The sequence below is a fragment of the Pan troglodytes genome, chromosome 18 (assembly GCF_028858775.2).
Source record: "Pan troglodytes isolate AG18354 chromosome 18, NHGRI_mPanTro3-v2.0_pri, whole genome shotgun sequence".
In the NCBI taxonomy this organism is placed as follows: domain Eukaryota; kingdom Metazoa; phylum Chordata; class Mammalia; order Primates; family Hominidae; genus Pan; species Pan troglodytes.
The window spans coordinates 5,205,643-5,220,520 of record NC_072416.2 but is presented as its reverse complement, the minus strand read 5'-3'; the positions used below and the strand labels follow the sequence as shown (position 1 = coordinate 5,220,520).

Here is a 14,878-nt window from a genome sequence, read left to right as displayed (position 1 = left end):
TCTACACTCTACATGCTTTTTATTACAAGACTACTGAGCATACGAGGAAAATTCATCATCTGGTAACTACACCTAAACCACAAGTATTTGGGAAAAAAAAAAAAGGATAAACAGATTCATTAAATTATATGATTAAATCACTGACCCAATAGAAAATTTATATAATAAAGCCAGAAAAAAAGTTGTAAAATATAGTTTACAATAATTATTCACATTCAAGGCTGTACATCAATACATACAACAACGTGGCCCCGAACATGAATTCAATCCAAATAATTCATATATTAGAATTTAAATAACACAGACTGAACTAGAGGCCAACAATAGCCAGCAAATAACCTTATATAAGAATAAAAATACAAAAGTGTATATCCTAGTATCATTGCATTTGTTTTCATAAGTTCTTTTAATTTTTGCTTTGTCTGTACATCACAGTTACAGCTACAGACCAGGTAGAGAATATTACGCATGTTCTGACTGCCACCCACCTGAAAGACGTACTAGTCATTTATCCTATTTTATGTTGTGAAGGAACAGCTACAGCAGCTCTAAATACTGTAACAATTTAATTTTGCCAACATCCAACTTACAGTCGTAATAGAGGCTTTTACCAGCACAATGACCCCTATTCGTAGTCATTCTGCCAGATGGTTAGGCTATGTGGGTTACACAGCTTAAAAAAGGTGTGCCTTTTGTAAAAAGTTCTCTGTACATAGTTTGGTGTTTCTTCATATGGAAGAAATGAGTTATGGGGAAAATTCAGGTACACACGTCGGCTCGTTCAGTTGCTCACCACAGCCATCTCAACAGATGAAACTGCTCTTTGTTGGAAACGGCTTCCTCCTCACACCAGTTCTCCACAGGCAGCCTCATCTACAACCCTGCAATTTTGGGCCAGAAGTGGTGGCCCCTCAGAGGCTCTGAAGTGCCTCCAGCCCCGATTCAGGCACTTGCCACGTGTGCTGCGTAAGAAGGGACCCCACCCAGTGAGTCAACATAGGCTCATGTCAAGTTTGAAAATAACTGGGGAAAAGTGTATGACAACATCTTCCAGAACATAGTACCTTCACCGTATTCTCACACCAGCTGCGATCTCTGAAGTCTCAGCAGTGAGCACCCCGGGTCTGTCAACCAGCCAGGCGAGGGGAGGCCTCAGGCTTCAGAGGAAGGCAAGAAACCAAATTCCGTGCAATTTGGCCATAATCTCTAGTAGAGTGAAGCAGCACTGAACGTGGTGCCTAGAAAAACCTCCTGCACGTTCCCCTGCACAATCAATGGACCCCAACTACAGTGGAGAAATGAAGAATCCAACCAAATTTGGGTGGTCTGGACTTGCCGCCAGCCAGGAAATCTACAACACTGTGGGCAGGGAGATGGGGGGAGGCGGCCTGAAATCTACACCAGCTGGGACAACCACGCCCTACAATGAAAAAGCCAGCCTGGCTTGGGCTCTTCTGAACCACTAAGACCTGAAGGGGGGCGGAAGGGGGAGACAAATGCACTCTTGTAAAACCCAATCAGCTACGTGGTTTTTTTCAAGTAGAGGCTTTGCTCTGCTACTGATTCCAAATGGCCTAATGTACTTTCTGAGTCTATAAACTTAATTACAGATCACTCACTAAGCATGTGGCAAGGTCAGTTCAACACTTGTTCTCTCTGCTGACTGTGCAGATGCAAATTCAGTACCATTGTGGACACGAAGTACAAGATTCTGAAAATACCGCCAAGGGCTTGAAAGCCACGGCAGCAGGGAGGGCAGAGAGCTGACATGCAGGCAGAGCCAGGTTCTTGCAACCAAAACAAGGAAATTGGCTCTTGGAAAAAATCGGCCACAAATGGATTGCAGTAGTGACATCCTGTAAGCATTTAAATAAAGAGCAGTCTTATTCAGACATTCTTTGGAACACACGGCTTATCAGAAACTGATTTGTTCAGAATCCGTAAGACACAACTAAGGTGGTTCTGCTACTGGAACTGAGCGTCTACACATCAGGTCGAGAGAGAGACAGAAATATCTTCAAAATGAACAAACTCTTTCACCTCAAAATACCACTTCCAGGCATCTAAGGGGGAAAAAAGTAAGAAATCAGAAGATTTTAAAGATATTCATCACAGCATTATTTAAATAGTGGAAAAATCAGAAACCGTCTTAAGTATTTTACAGTAGGGAAATGGTCAGATAAATTATAGTAAATGGACAATGACTACTACAATGGTTAAAAACATGTTTCTGAGAAACTCATGACATGGGAAAATGCTTAAAATATCAAGGGAGAAGACGATGCAAACGGTGTGTGTCGGATGTTCCTATTTTAGTTTAAAAAGTGAACAAATGGCAGGGCAGGATATACGGCAAAATGCTCACAGTGGTCTTCTCTGGCCGGTGAGCCTACAGCTGATCTTGTCAGAGACAAATGTTAGTTTTACTGAGTCACCCAGAGCCCTGTGCTGGTGCCTGGGGGTTTGTTCCATGGGACAGTCTCCACAATTCCTCTGGGGAAGGGCCACAAATCCCACAGTGTGTCCCAAGAGGGCTGGAGTAGGCGGAGTCCCCAGCAGCTGTGGCATGACCAGCCATCTCTCTCAAAACAATTGTTAACAAGCCTTCCGCAAGTTAAGGTTCCACATGGTAGCCGTGGTACAGAGGCATTTCTCTAGGGTGGAGAGGCTTGTGCTCTACACCAGGACGGCCCACCGCCCTGGCTGGGGCCACACAAAGACGGGAGAAAGGAATCCCTCAGAAGCCAGCCCCCAACTGTGTCCCAGAGAAAGGCAGGGCACCTGGGACACCTAGGCCGGCAGCGACCACAGCCTCCCTCCACTTTGTGCCGAGAAGCCGCACACAGTGTGGTCCCGACATTCCACCTGTCCTTGCCCATGTGTGGGGAGGCACATGGCCCCAGGTCTCTTAAACAGCAGGTGAAATCTTCCTCATCTTCGATAAACCCACAACTGTAATTCCATGTTAAGCGTGTCTATGTGCACACACGGTACCCCATGTTCTACCGTAGAAGGTAAGGCGCCTGCGTGCCAGGTGATGGCTCTAAGGATGTGCTAGAGAAAACCGGAGTAGACATGAGCAAGCACAGGGTAAGGAAAGAAAACACACGGGCCTTTCAAAAGGGAAGAGCAAGGGGCTGGGTGAGGAGAAAGGTGACCCACAGAAGGGCTTGGCTGTCAGCTCAGGCAATGGCATCATTTCGGCTGGCGGCTGCCAGCTCTGGCTCTGAGCCCCTAGTTCTGTGGCTTTGGAGGTTAAGATGGAGCTTGTCAGTGACGCCCAGGAGGTGGTGGTTCTATCCAGAGGAAGGACGCACGGAAGAGTCTCCCCAAGCAGCCCAGCCGAGTGCTCCAATTAAAGCCACGTCCCTGCTCCACTTGTTTCCCTATAACCAGACGCCCTGAGAGATCTGAGAGAGCCACTCTCCTACATGGAGACACAGGACGTTCTGAGATGGGTAAAATAGCTGATGAGGAGGAAACCTGAACAGAAATTCCTGAAAGGGCTAAGAGAGACTCCCCAACACAGCCAAGCCTTTCCAAAAGCCAGGAGGAGGAGAGGACTCCGACTCCGGCCACAGGCCCAGGGCAACGTGCTGGGCCCCGGAGTGTCCTGCTCCCTGGGGCCCCAGGGCAGGTGCGGCCCAGCTCACCCCAGCTCACGGTCACAGGCTCACATGCAGCTCTCACACAGCAGCAGCCAAGGCCCAGGCAGGAACCACAGGCAGGGCCTGGGGAACATCTCTGCCCCCTCCCAGGCCCCATCTGTACTCGCCTAGCTAAAAAGAGCCACTCTCGTCATTAGCAGTGTAAAAAGGACACCTTCCCTCTCAGTTTGGATCTGGCCTGGCACACACACTGCTGAGTCATCTGTGACTGGGGGTAGGGACCAGGGAGGGTGGACACAGTTGAGTCAGAGGCAGGTCTGTGGGCAGCAATGTCTGCCTCTCCCCCACAGGGAGTGAGGGCTGCCCTCCAGGGACAACCTGGGCAGGGAGAGAAGGGCCCAGACCTGCCAGGCCACCAGGAGCACTCTGTGCCTGGGGAGTAGCTAGGGAAAGGACAAATGCATCTGGCCTGTCTGTGCTGCAGAGCGGGGCAAGGCCACCAAAGCATCAAAGGGAAATGGCCCCAAAACTGGCTCTCTCTAGAGGAAAGCCGACCAGCAAGCTGGGGTTGAAGTGTGCTGTTCTCGCCTCCTGTGCAACAGCAACTGGAAAGCCCACTCTATGGGCCCAGATGAGCCGACAGCATGAGAAGGCTGTGAGATTTCTGATGCACAGATGTAGAAGCTCTGAGTGGCTCTGAGAAACTTGAACCACAACACAAAAGGGGCGTGTGTGACGGGGGTGTCTGCACTCCCTGGTGTGGTCTGCAGGAGACAGAAGCACCCTGGGTCTGCTGATGCCAGGGTTCTCTCAGACCCTACTTCAGCAACTGGAGAGGCGTGGACATTTAAACCTTTTAGGAGGCCCTCAGGCCTCTCTGCTCCACATGGAAGTCAGCAGCCCTCTCTGCTCTGGCTGGCTTCTCCAAGGCACCTCCTGGCCCCACCTAGGGCTCAGGGCAGGACTCTCTCGTGCAGTGAGTCAGCGGGGTACTAACTGGGCTCACTTCTGACAGTACCGCTCCCAGCATGCGCTCGGCTTCCAGCCCCAGAGACCAACACTGCTAAGTAGGACAAGGGATCCGGAGCCCTCGATGGCACCCTCCACTCGGCAGCCTGCTCCCCCACCACTCCAACCCCTCCCGCTCCTCACCACGCAAACCTGCCTGCCAACACAGCAGGGGCCACAGAAAGCCTGCCACCAGAGCCACCACAGGGATATGCAATGGGCCCAGCCAGGCCTAAGGGCCCATCACAGGGAGATGCAAGAAAGGGAGCAGGTGACAGAAGCACGGCGGCTCCCTCCACAAAGCTGCGGCCCCCGCAGGGCTCCCTCCCTGGTGAAAAGTTCCAGGACCACCACGGGAGGGGCATAAAGAGCCAAACACACCCGGTCCCCTCGGCCACAGCAGGACCAGCACACAGTTGGGGCAGGGCGGGCGCATGGTTCGGACTGATGCTAGGAGAAACTGGTGACACCAGGTCTGTCCACTAGTCTGGGTGGGACTGGGCTGACGTGCACGGAGCTGGGTCCCCACAGCAACGAGGGCACACGGAGGCCTCCACGGAGCACAGAGAGCAAGCAAAGCAACCCTGAATTCCTTTGTGTTTGTTACTGGTTTTGTTCTTTGTGTGATTGGGTGTTTTTTTTCTTCTTTTCTTTTAAATAAAAATGCTGCAAGGTTTCCGCCTCTGCGTTCCCCTTGTGATGGCTGGCAGGTGGTCTGGAAGCGTCCCGGATGGCGGCCAAGCCGCGCTGGGGCAGGTGTCCTGGCAGCGAAGGGCAGCCCGGCCGCAGGCCACGTCACTGCACAGCCCCGTCCGGGTGGCTCTGGTATCGCTGCCTCCAAACCTCCTGGATCTTCCTGCACCACTTGTGTGCATTCCCGCTGGGGTCCATCAAATAATACGTCCTGTTAGGCTGCGAAGACAGAAGCCGTTTAGTGTTCTCCAGGGAGTCCCACCAAAACCCCCACCCCAACCTGGTGAGCTGCCTGCGACCAGCCATTCCGAGTCCTGAAAGCACGTGGGTGTGACGGTTATTCACATAAGCAGTAAGCAACTACACAGGCTGATGACCACCACCCCCAGTCACCACCAAACTGAAAAACAAGCACAGGGTGTCCCCTGCCCCCTCAGGACTGAGCTACTAGTGTGGGCGTCTGGGATGTCGGAAAGGGCGAGGCAGCTGCCCCGATCCCCGCTGCTCCCTCTGGCCAAGGCCTGTGGCTGCTTCCCACGTGGTGCAAAGCCCTCCCATTACCCTGCATACAGGAATCCCTGGGAACAGACTCACCGTGTGGACAAAGAAAGTTTTAAAATTCTTGGCCTCTGGTCGAAGTTCTTGTGACCAAGGAATTTCACCTTTCAGGACTTTGTTGACAGGATCCACATAATATAAATGTGGTCCTTCTGTGAGCAACAGCTGTCGTCGTCTTGCAAATAAACCCTGACGCCAAAACACAAAACAACAGTCCTCAGAGGCCAGTGCTGACGGCATCTCCTGGAGCCTAGAGGGCTGGGCGGCCCCTCGGAGCTGCTCGGGACACAGGGCCACCACCACCACCTGTGCACTCACCCAGGGGCAGGGGACTTCCTGCCCCACCAGGCCCAGTTTCTAAGGTCACAGGGGCTGCAGCACAGGCCTCTGCTGCTGAGATGGCGCAGACAGCCCATCCAGATCAGGCCCATGGCTCCCCTGGCCCCTCTGCCCTGCCTGGGACAGAAGCCTGCTCTCGGTAGCTGGCCTCCACCCACCTGCACCGAGATCCTTGCCTGCGGAGGACATACGGCCAGGAACAGAGGCCAGGAGCCTGCGCTTGGAAGTGGCCCCGTGAGCACCTGGAGCTGAATATTTTCTAACCAAGGGTTAAAGCTAACAGTTACTGGTTTGTGTTCTGTCTAATCATACTGAAATTCCTGATCTGACGTTCTACTATAGAAGTAATATGATTTATATTTGAAAAAGGTACAAGATGACCAAATAAATATCTGAGCACATCCACACACTTGCCTGGCTCCATACAGACCACTTGCTAAGTGCTGGATCCATTTAATCCATAAAATAAAGAACAACCTGGCCGGGCACGGTGGCTCACGCCTGTAATCCCAACACTTTGGAAGGCTGAGACGGGTGGATCACGAGGTCAGGAGATCAAGACCATCCTGGCTAACACTGTGAAACCCCGTCTCTACTAAAAATACAAAAAAAAATTAGCCGAGTGTGGTGGTGGGCGCCTGTAGTCCCAGCTACTCAGGAGGCTGAGGCAGGAGAATGGTGTGAACCCGGGAGGCGGAGCTTGCAGTGAGCCAAGATCGCGCCACTGCACTCTAGCCTGGGGGACAGAGCAAGACTCCATCTCAAAAAAAAAAAAAATAAAGAAAAAAATAAAGAACAACCCTTAAATGGTTTTGAAACACTTCTAAAGAAATATTAGACCACTGGCTAAGATATCAGATGTGGCCTCTTCAACTTGACGGAAACCTCAAAACAGGCAGCCCCAGGCTCCCAGGAGTGTGGGCGGTTGCTTCTGCACTGCCCTAACCGCCTACGCGTGTGGCTCCACATGGCTTCTCTCAAGGGGCTTAAGCCTTCCCGAGCTATGAAATCTAGAGATGATGTTTGATGAAAATCAAGAGATGGAAGGATTCCACGCCACCAAGCTGCCCTCCCCTAAGCTGGAGTCGGGGAAGATGCAGGTGTCCATGCGGAGCAGCGGGACCACTGACCACTCACCTTCCGCTTATCCACTGGGCCCATCTTTAGTATTAAATTATTTTCTACAAACTGGTGCCTGTGGAAAGAAACAAGAAAGAGATGCTCCCATGACAATCACAAACAGAAATTCTCCATGCTCCTCCTGCCACACGAACTCCCCGTAGCCTCGGCCTGCCCCTCACAGAGCCAGCCTCACTTTGGGATGAGCAGAGAACGTTCGCCACATGTAACCCAGCACATACAGCACTGCCACGCAGAGAGCCTTAATCCGTATTTGCAGCGGAGCCTGCAGATACCAGAAACAGTGCCTGTTGCCCCCTCACTGCCAGTGACATCCACACAGCAGGGAAAAGGTGGGGGAGGACCGTGCCGTAGAAACGGGCAGGTGACACCGGTCATTGCTGCCTTAACAAAGCTGTGGTGAGGCGCAGAACTGCCTCCTGAAAGGTGGCTGCCCGCGGAGTCAACAACTGGATGAGATGATCGCCCTCAAGTTACCCCACAAGCTGGGGCCCCTGATTCAGTGCTCAGGATCCACAGAGCCGTTTATAATCACAAAGCTCTGACAGACCCAAGTTGGACGTAAGAACATCTCCTCTGGTTTTTCCATCATAGTAAAACACTTTTATTCAGAGACGGCAGAAATTCAAAGAGCAAGATTCACATAGAGGCTTTAATTTAATATACATTATTAGCAAGCACACGTCACTTTTGATTCCTAAAAGTTCAAGAGATTTTTGTTTTTAGAGACAAAGTCTTGCTCTGTCACCCAGGCTGGAGAGCAGTGGCGCCACCATAGCTCACTATAGCCTCAATCTCCTGCGCTCAAGCCGTTTTCCCACCTCAACCTCCCGAATAGCTGGGACCACTGGCATACACCACCATGCCCAGCTAATTTTTTTTGTATCTTTAGTAGAGACGGGGTTTCACCGTGTTAGCCAGGATGGTCTCGATCTCCTGACCTTGTGATCCACCCGCCTCGGCCTCCCAAAGTGCTGGGATTACAGGCATGAGCCACCACCCCCGGCCAATAATATGTTTTATATTTGAAGAAGGCATAAGATGATCAAATCAATATCTGAGCACATCCACACGCCTGCCTGGCTGCACACAGGGCCAACAGCACTTGTGAGAAGACCGGACTGGCCGAGTTGGGGGCACAGCATCTTCCCCCAGGGCTTACCCAGCCCCACCATCTGACCCACCCAGACCTGGGCAGATCAGTGCCCAGGCCTGCCCCAAGAGGGAGGACCCAGGGCCTGGCCTCACACACACACCCCATCCTGTGGGTTTGAAGCAAGAGGAGTGTGTGGCATGCGGGCAAGTGCAGCCCTCCTCTCGCACCAGGGACTTCGCCTGCAAACACACACAATGTGGGGATTAAAACAAAGAGAAACAGATCAAAGAGGTTCCTGAAAAGGACATGTGATGAGGAAGACCCACCACAGCACAGAAAGCACAGAGCACAGAAATGCCTGGAGGGACCACAGAGCCGGCAGGAAGCCACTCTGACAGACAGGCCTGTGACCAGGCAACAGCGCAGAGGAACAACAAAGGAAAATTCATCAGAAATTACACCGGGGCAGGCAGCGTGGGAGGCACAGGGTCCCTTTGAGCCCAAGCCAGTCAGAGCTCTTGCAGGCAGATGAGGACGGAGAGGGCCCCACGGCCTCTCCCCATCCTCAGCTTTCACCACACGCCAGCAAGTGCCAGAAGAGGTGATGAGATGCATGGTTTAAAATACCAACTCGAAGGAGAGAAAAACCAGAAGAACACAGCAGCCCATCCCTGCAACCTGTGTGGGAGGGGCCGCCTTCCTGGCTGAGAGCGAGAACAGCAGCCCAGCACTGAGCTGCGGGAGCCACGGCAAGAGGACGAAACCACCTCCACCTAAAAAACCACCAGGACCACAGCTGGGGCGGGAAAGGACTTCCAGATACAGCCGCCATGGGCCATCAGCTGCACCCCACAGCAAATTCACAGTGCCACGAGAGGCTTGGAACTCAACAGAAAACTCAACAAAATGACACAAACTAAAAATTCCCAGAAGAGGAATTCAGTGACACAAGAAACTCTCAATGGCCCTAAATGAAGACATTGAGCTGGGCCGCTCCACCCTGATCATCTGGGCATGCCACAGGCATGGGCGTGCAGCCTGGGGAGGACTCACTGAGGAAGCGATTCGGAAATAGTACTGAGAAGTAGCCTCGCTTCCAGAAATCCATCCTGAGAAAAAAAAAGGCCACAGGCAAGGAGCCCAGAGGCACTCCCAGCAGTGTCACCCATGCCAGGGACACTGAAGCCCCAGAGTGGCTCAGTGACAGAACACGCCAGCACCACGGGGAGGCAGGCAAGGGCCCCACAGACAGGCGCCACCCACCCCCGCGCCAGCATCCCCTGAGAGAGACAATGAAATGGACAATTCCACTCCCCGGTGGCCCAGGGTGCATGGACAGAGACTGCGGGCAAAGCTCCACTGGCGGCATCTAGAGCACAGCGTGTGTGCAGCGGATTCACCTGCCAGCTCACGACAGAAACAGCTCCTTGCTGTGAGCACTTCCAGGAACCACCTTGATTTTTTTTTTTTTTCAGACAGAGTCTCACTCTGTTGCCCAGTCTGGAGGGCAATGGCACAATCTTGGCCCAGTGCAACCTCTGCCTCCTGGGTTCAAGCGATTCTCCTGTCTCAGCCTCCTGAGTAGCTGGGATTACAGGTACCCACCACTAGGCCCAGCTAATTTTTGGTATTTTTAGTAGAGACAGGGTTTCACCATGTTGGCCAGGCTGCAATCACCTTGATTTTCTACTTCGATTTTTTACTGTCTCCTGCAGAAAATCCCCCGCCCTGAGAGCCCTTTCCTCCCTGGGAGGCTGGGCAAGAGCTGAAGACCTGGAGACACGCCTAACTACTCGCCATGCACACAGGACTTTCCCGAGGCACCTCACTCTCATACACCGCCATCTTGGCTCCCTCAAAACAGGCGACACCTCTCCCCACCTCTGCACAGAGGAGGATGCAGGGCAATCCACAACGGGTGACCACAGAAAACCCCCTTTCCTGATGCCAAAGCGCGGGTTCTTGCCACCTCCTCCACCCTCCCTCACCCAGACCCCAAAAAGAGCATTGTCAAGGATCCAAGCCCAAAGCCACTGGCAAAGCACCTGCCACGCCCAGGAGAGCCCCAGCAAGGACCCAGAGCCCCGCTGGAGGCTTTTCCACCCCTCGGGAGGGCTCTGCAGGCTCAGCTTCACTGCCAGTAAGGGCGGGAGCCAGTGGCAATGGCAGACGGGCCCCAGGTTTCCTCTCCAACCTTCCAGTCCTATGGCCCCTCACACTCTTTACCTCTGTGGAAGACCCCAAAGAGCTTTCAGATCAACTGATATGTACTACACAGGAAATTAAAACTGAGACATTTTCAAATATTTAATTCATTAAAATACAATAAACCCATTACTATTAACATACATTACTTTTATTTTTAAAATAACTACTTTCCAAAACAAAAATAATGAATGAGGAGAGTGTGCCACTCTGTGCGCTGCGCAGGCCTCTCCTGTTCGGCTGATAAGGACAGTGCTGGGTCCCCACATCCACCTGCGCCCATACTCTGCTGAGATCTGTGTTCAGGCAGAAGAACACAGCAAACACCCAGCCTCACTCAGATAAACAGCTAGAAAAGGGAGGAGTATACTCAGCCTTTTTAGAGACTGGAGTCACTTCTGGCCTTTTGGCTAAGAATAAGTGTAGATGTTTGTGGATATTCTTCTTGGACACTACACTGCAGTTCAGAAGGTGGTGGCTGCTTAAAGCTCGGTTGCAATGTGAAATCTGACTTGTAACAATACATTTCCACACACCGTGACACTGAAAACCATCAATCTACCCTGCACTAGCGGCTCTTTTACCCTCATGTGATTTCACAGGGTCATACATGGGGGCTGAATGATGTAAAGCTTCCAAACGTTGACAAATTTCATTCTACGGTTTCCATAGATCAATTCATGGATATCACTATGTACCAAATGACTTTTGGCCTCCAATCCCAGCACTTTGGGAGGCCGAGGCAGGTGAATCACTTGAGGTCAGGAGTTCGAGACCAGCCTGACCAATATGGTGAAACCACGTCTCTACTAAAAATACAAAACTCAGCCGGGTGTGGTGGTGCACGCCTGTAGTCCCAGCTCCTCGGGAGGCTGAGGCAGGGGAAATGCTTGAACCTGGGAGGCGGAGGTTGCAGTGAGCTGAGATTGTGCCACTGCACTCCAGCCGGGGCGACAGAATGAGACTCCGTTTCAAAAACAGAAAAAAAAAAAAAAAAAGACTTTTGGCCTGGTGCAGTAGCTCACGCCTGTAATCCCACCACTTTGGGAAGTCAAAGCGAGAGGAATGCTTCAGCCCAGCAGTTCGAGACCAGCCTGGGTAACATAGTGAGAGCTTGTCTCTTTCTTTTTAAAAAATAATATAAACAAACAAAAAAACATAGCTTAAAAAAGTCTTTTATTGGGAAGGTATCAGGCTCACAGTAATGAATAAAGTTTTCCAAAATTCCAATTTTCACTTGAAGGTTTCAATGTTATCACTGACATAAATACAGGCAGTTGTTTTCCTTAAAGTAACAAGCTCATTCCAATCATTTTCAAGAAAAATACTGGCCAAATAGCTAAGTCCGCATAACGGCGGTTTGCCAGTCAGCCAGACGCTCCGCGAGGACAGCACGCCAACAGCCACAAGCGTGTCTCCCTGAGATGGCTGCACACTCATGTTTGCGGCAGAATTGAGTGCCCTTCTGTATACTTCCCACTTCATCCCACAAAGTATTCACAACATTCAACATTTTTAACAAAGGCTCAGAAGTGAGACTGGTTTCTTTCCTCTCTCTCTTCCTGTGGGTGAGTGCTGTGAAGATATGACTATTGCCCTGGCACTGCTTGGTGCCATGGCCTCAAGTCATAGTGAAACCCTGTCTTCACTAAAAATACAAAAATGAGCCAGGCACGGTGGCACACACCTGTAATCCCAGCTACTTGGGAGGCTGAGGCAGGAGAACTGCTTAAGCCCAGGAGGTAGAGGTTGCAGCGAACAGAGATCACTCCACTGCACTCCAGCCTGGGCGACAGAGGGAGACTCTGCCTCAAAAAAAAAAAACATCATCCGTGATGAGAAGCCGGGGGACACAGGCCAAGCGGCAGGTCCAGGCTGTCTGTAGACTCATCCACTGTGAGGCAAAAGCACAACTCAGCAGCAGACATGTCAACTCCCTCTTCGTGCCTGCAGTCATATCTTGAATCCAGCAAGTTTCAACTGCATTGTGGACTGTGGCAGCACAGGATGACCAAGCCTGAGGCTGTGCTGCAGCCGGAGGCTTTGTCTCTCAGCTACCGTGTGGCCTCTCCAGCCTCTACAATGCAGCTTCTAAGAGCTTCAGTGACTCTTTAATTTATTGTCTGAAAAGCTGTTACAAACAACATTGGATTTTAAAGAGCTCATCACATATATTTTTGAAATGTTCCTTTTAAGTGTAAACTATTCCATGTAAATTTAAAAATTCCTTTTACTTTTTTTTTTTTTTCAATTTTGAGACAGGGTCTCACTCTGTCACCCAGGCTGGGGGGCAGTGGCAAGCTCTCTGCTCATTGCAGCTTCAACTTCCAATCCTCCTACCTCAACCTCCCCAAGCAGCTAGGACTACAGGTGTGCAGCACCATGCCTGGTTGATTTTTGTATATTTTGTAGAGACAGGGTTTCAGTTTCTTGCCCAGGCTGCTCTCGAATTCCTGGCTCAAGTGATCCACCCACCTTGGCCTCCAAAGTGCTGGGATTACAGGTGTGATCCTGAACTTAACTTACCGTATTCTCGTGTAGGCACAAGGAAAACTTCAGGATTTCAAAATAATGATTCAGTGGATGATAAAATTACAGAGGCTATAGCAGGTATAAATGAAGAGATAGTAAGAGCTCAGTAGAAATATTGAAAATTTATTAATCTCAAAAAATGCATATATTGGCTGGCGCGGTGGCTCACACCTGAAATCCCAGCACTTTGAGAAGCCGAGGTGGGCAGATCACTCGAGGTCAGGAGTTCGAAACCAGACTGGCCAACATGGTGAAACCCCTTCTCTACTAAAAATACAAAAATTAGCTGGACGTGGTGGCGTGCGCCTGTAATCCCAGCTACTCAGGAGGCTGAGGCAGGAGAATCTCTTGAACCCAGGAGGCGGAGGTTGTGTGAGCAGAGATCACGCCACTGCACTCCAGCCTGGGCGACAGAGCAAGACTCTCTCTCATTTAAAAAACAAAACTTATTGATACCAAAAACCTATGACCTCAGAAAAGACCAAAAGCACGCAGATTCCATTCTACAGCATGTGACCACTGAAAAACTCACCATACACGCACAGAGAATGACAGCAAAAAGGCAAATAACATCTTAGTATTACAAAAAAAACTGCCCTGACCTTGGGGATTTGGTGGCCACACACTGAGAATGCAAACCACTACTGTAAAGAGCAGGTGCTGGACAGACCTCCCAGCAGCCAGACAGATCCTGCAAGATCTCAGGAGTCATCAGCTTCCCAAAAGGACCTAAAATCTGAAGGAAGGGGGAAGGGGAAAGAGAAACCTGAAGACAAAGGAAGCAGGCAGGAGAATGTGTATCCTGACTTGCCGCCATCACCAGGCTAAGGTACCCAGACGGACCCCAAGGCCCTCTACGAACAGCCCCAGGCAGAGGGGCCTCTTCTGGGAGTCACCAAAGGAGCTGAAACACACACACACCTGCAGACAGCACCTCTCAGCTGGGATCTGCAGAGAGAGCGCTCCTGGCCAAGTACTTGGAGTGGCTACAGCAGCCCTTCATGGGGACCCCAGCACACACGAGCCCGGGAAACTCCTTGCATAGCCAGGCACACGCCTCCTTGCTGCTTGGAGCTGCACAGCACAGCACGGCTCAGATTGCTCCCATCAAGAGCCCTCCTCTCCTGCTCAGTACACATTAACATCTCTAGCAATCACACTAGGTGTGATTCAGAGCCCCTAGCTGTAGACTGTTGCTGCCTGCCAGCATCTCTGCACAGGTTTTCTAGAGACAGGTGTGGCGAACCGCATAGAGCCGTGGTCTTCCCCACCTGCCGGGGCGGCCCAGAGCTCAGCTCCTTCCTCTCATTCCTCCCCACAAGTCTCTCAAGTCACATGTGTCCTGTCCCTGCCTAGCCAGGCCCTCAACTCCCCCTCGCCTTGTGCTTCCACTCCAGCATGCCTTCCTGCAAGGCCCTCTCCCCACCCCCTTGGGCTCCTCTCTGCCCACACAAAAGGGGCAAGCAGGTAAAAATATTACGGGGGAAGCCCGTCTTACCAGATTAAAATGGAAAACATAAAATATAAATAGGGACAGGATGGACTTGGTAAGAATTTGCAGCTTCCATACAAAAACACAGTATCGAGACTGGAGAGAAACTGAAGAATGTTTGCAAAACATACAACAAGGAATAGTCTCCATACACGTGGCTTTTAAAAATCCATGTTAAAAAGATGCACCAGCCTGGCCAACACAGGG

General features: G+C 51.2%; 1 protein-coding gene across 5 annotated transcripts in view; it reads right to left on the bottom strand.

The window, feature by feature from the left end:
- Nucleotides 1–2: 2 nt before the first annotated feature.
- Nucleotides 3–14,878, bottom strand: part of PDPK1 (3-phosphoinositide dependent protein kinase 1) — a 70,324-nt gene continuing 55,448 nt past the window's right edge. For 4 of the 5 annotated variants that reach the window (XM_024350044.3, XM_024350045.2, XM_024350047.3 and 1 more), the window contains 3 exons: nucleotides 7,344–7,401; nucleotides 5,904–6,056; nucleotides 3–5,528 (listed from right to left, as the gene is read on the bottom strand). In XM_024350044.3, coding sequence (XP_024205812.1) covers nucleotides 5,412–5,528; nucleotides 5,904–6,056; nucleotides 7,344–7,401 — 328 coding nt within the window. In that variant the 3' untranslated portion in view covers nucleotides 3–5,411. The remainder of the gene's footprint in view (nucleotides 5,529–5,903; nucleotides 6,057–7,343; nucleotides 7,402–14,878) is intronic. The other variant, XM_054668717.2, reaches the window with a different exon arrangement.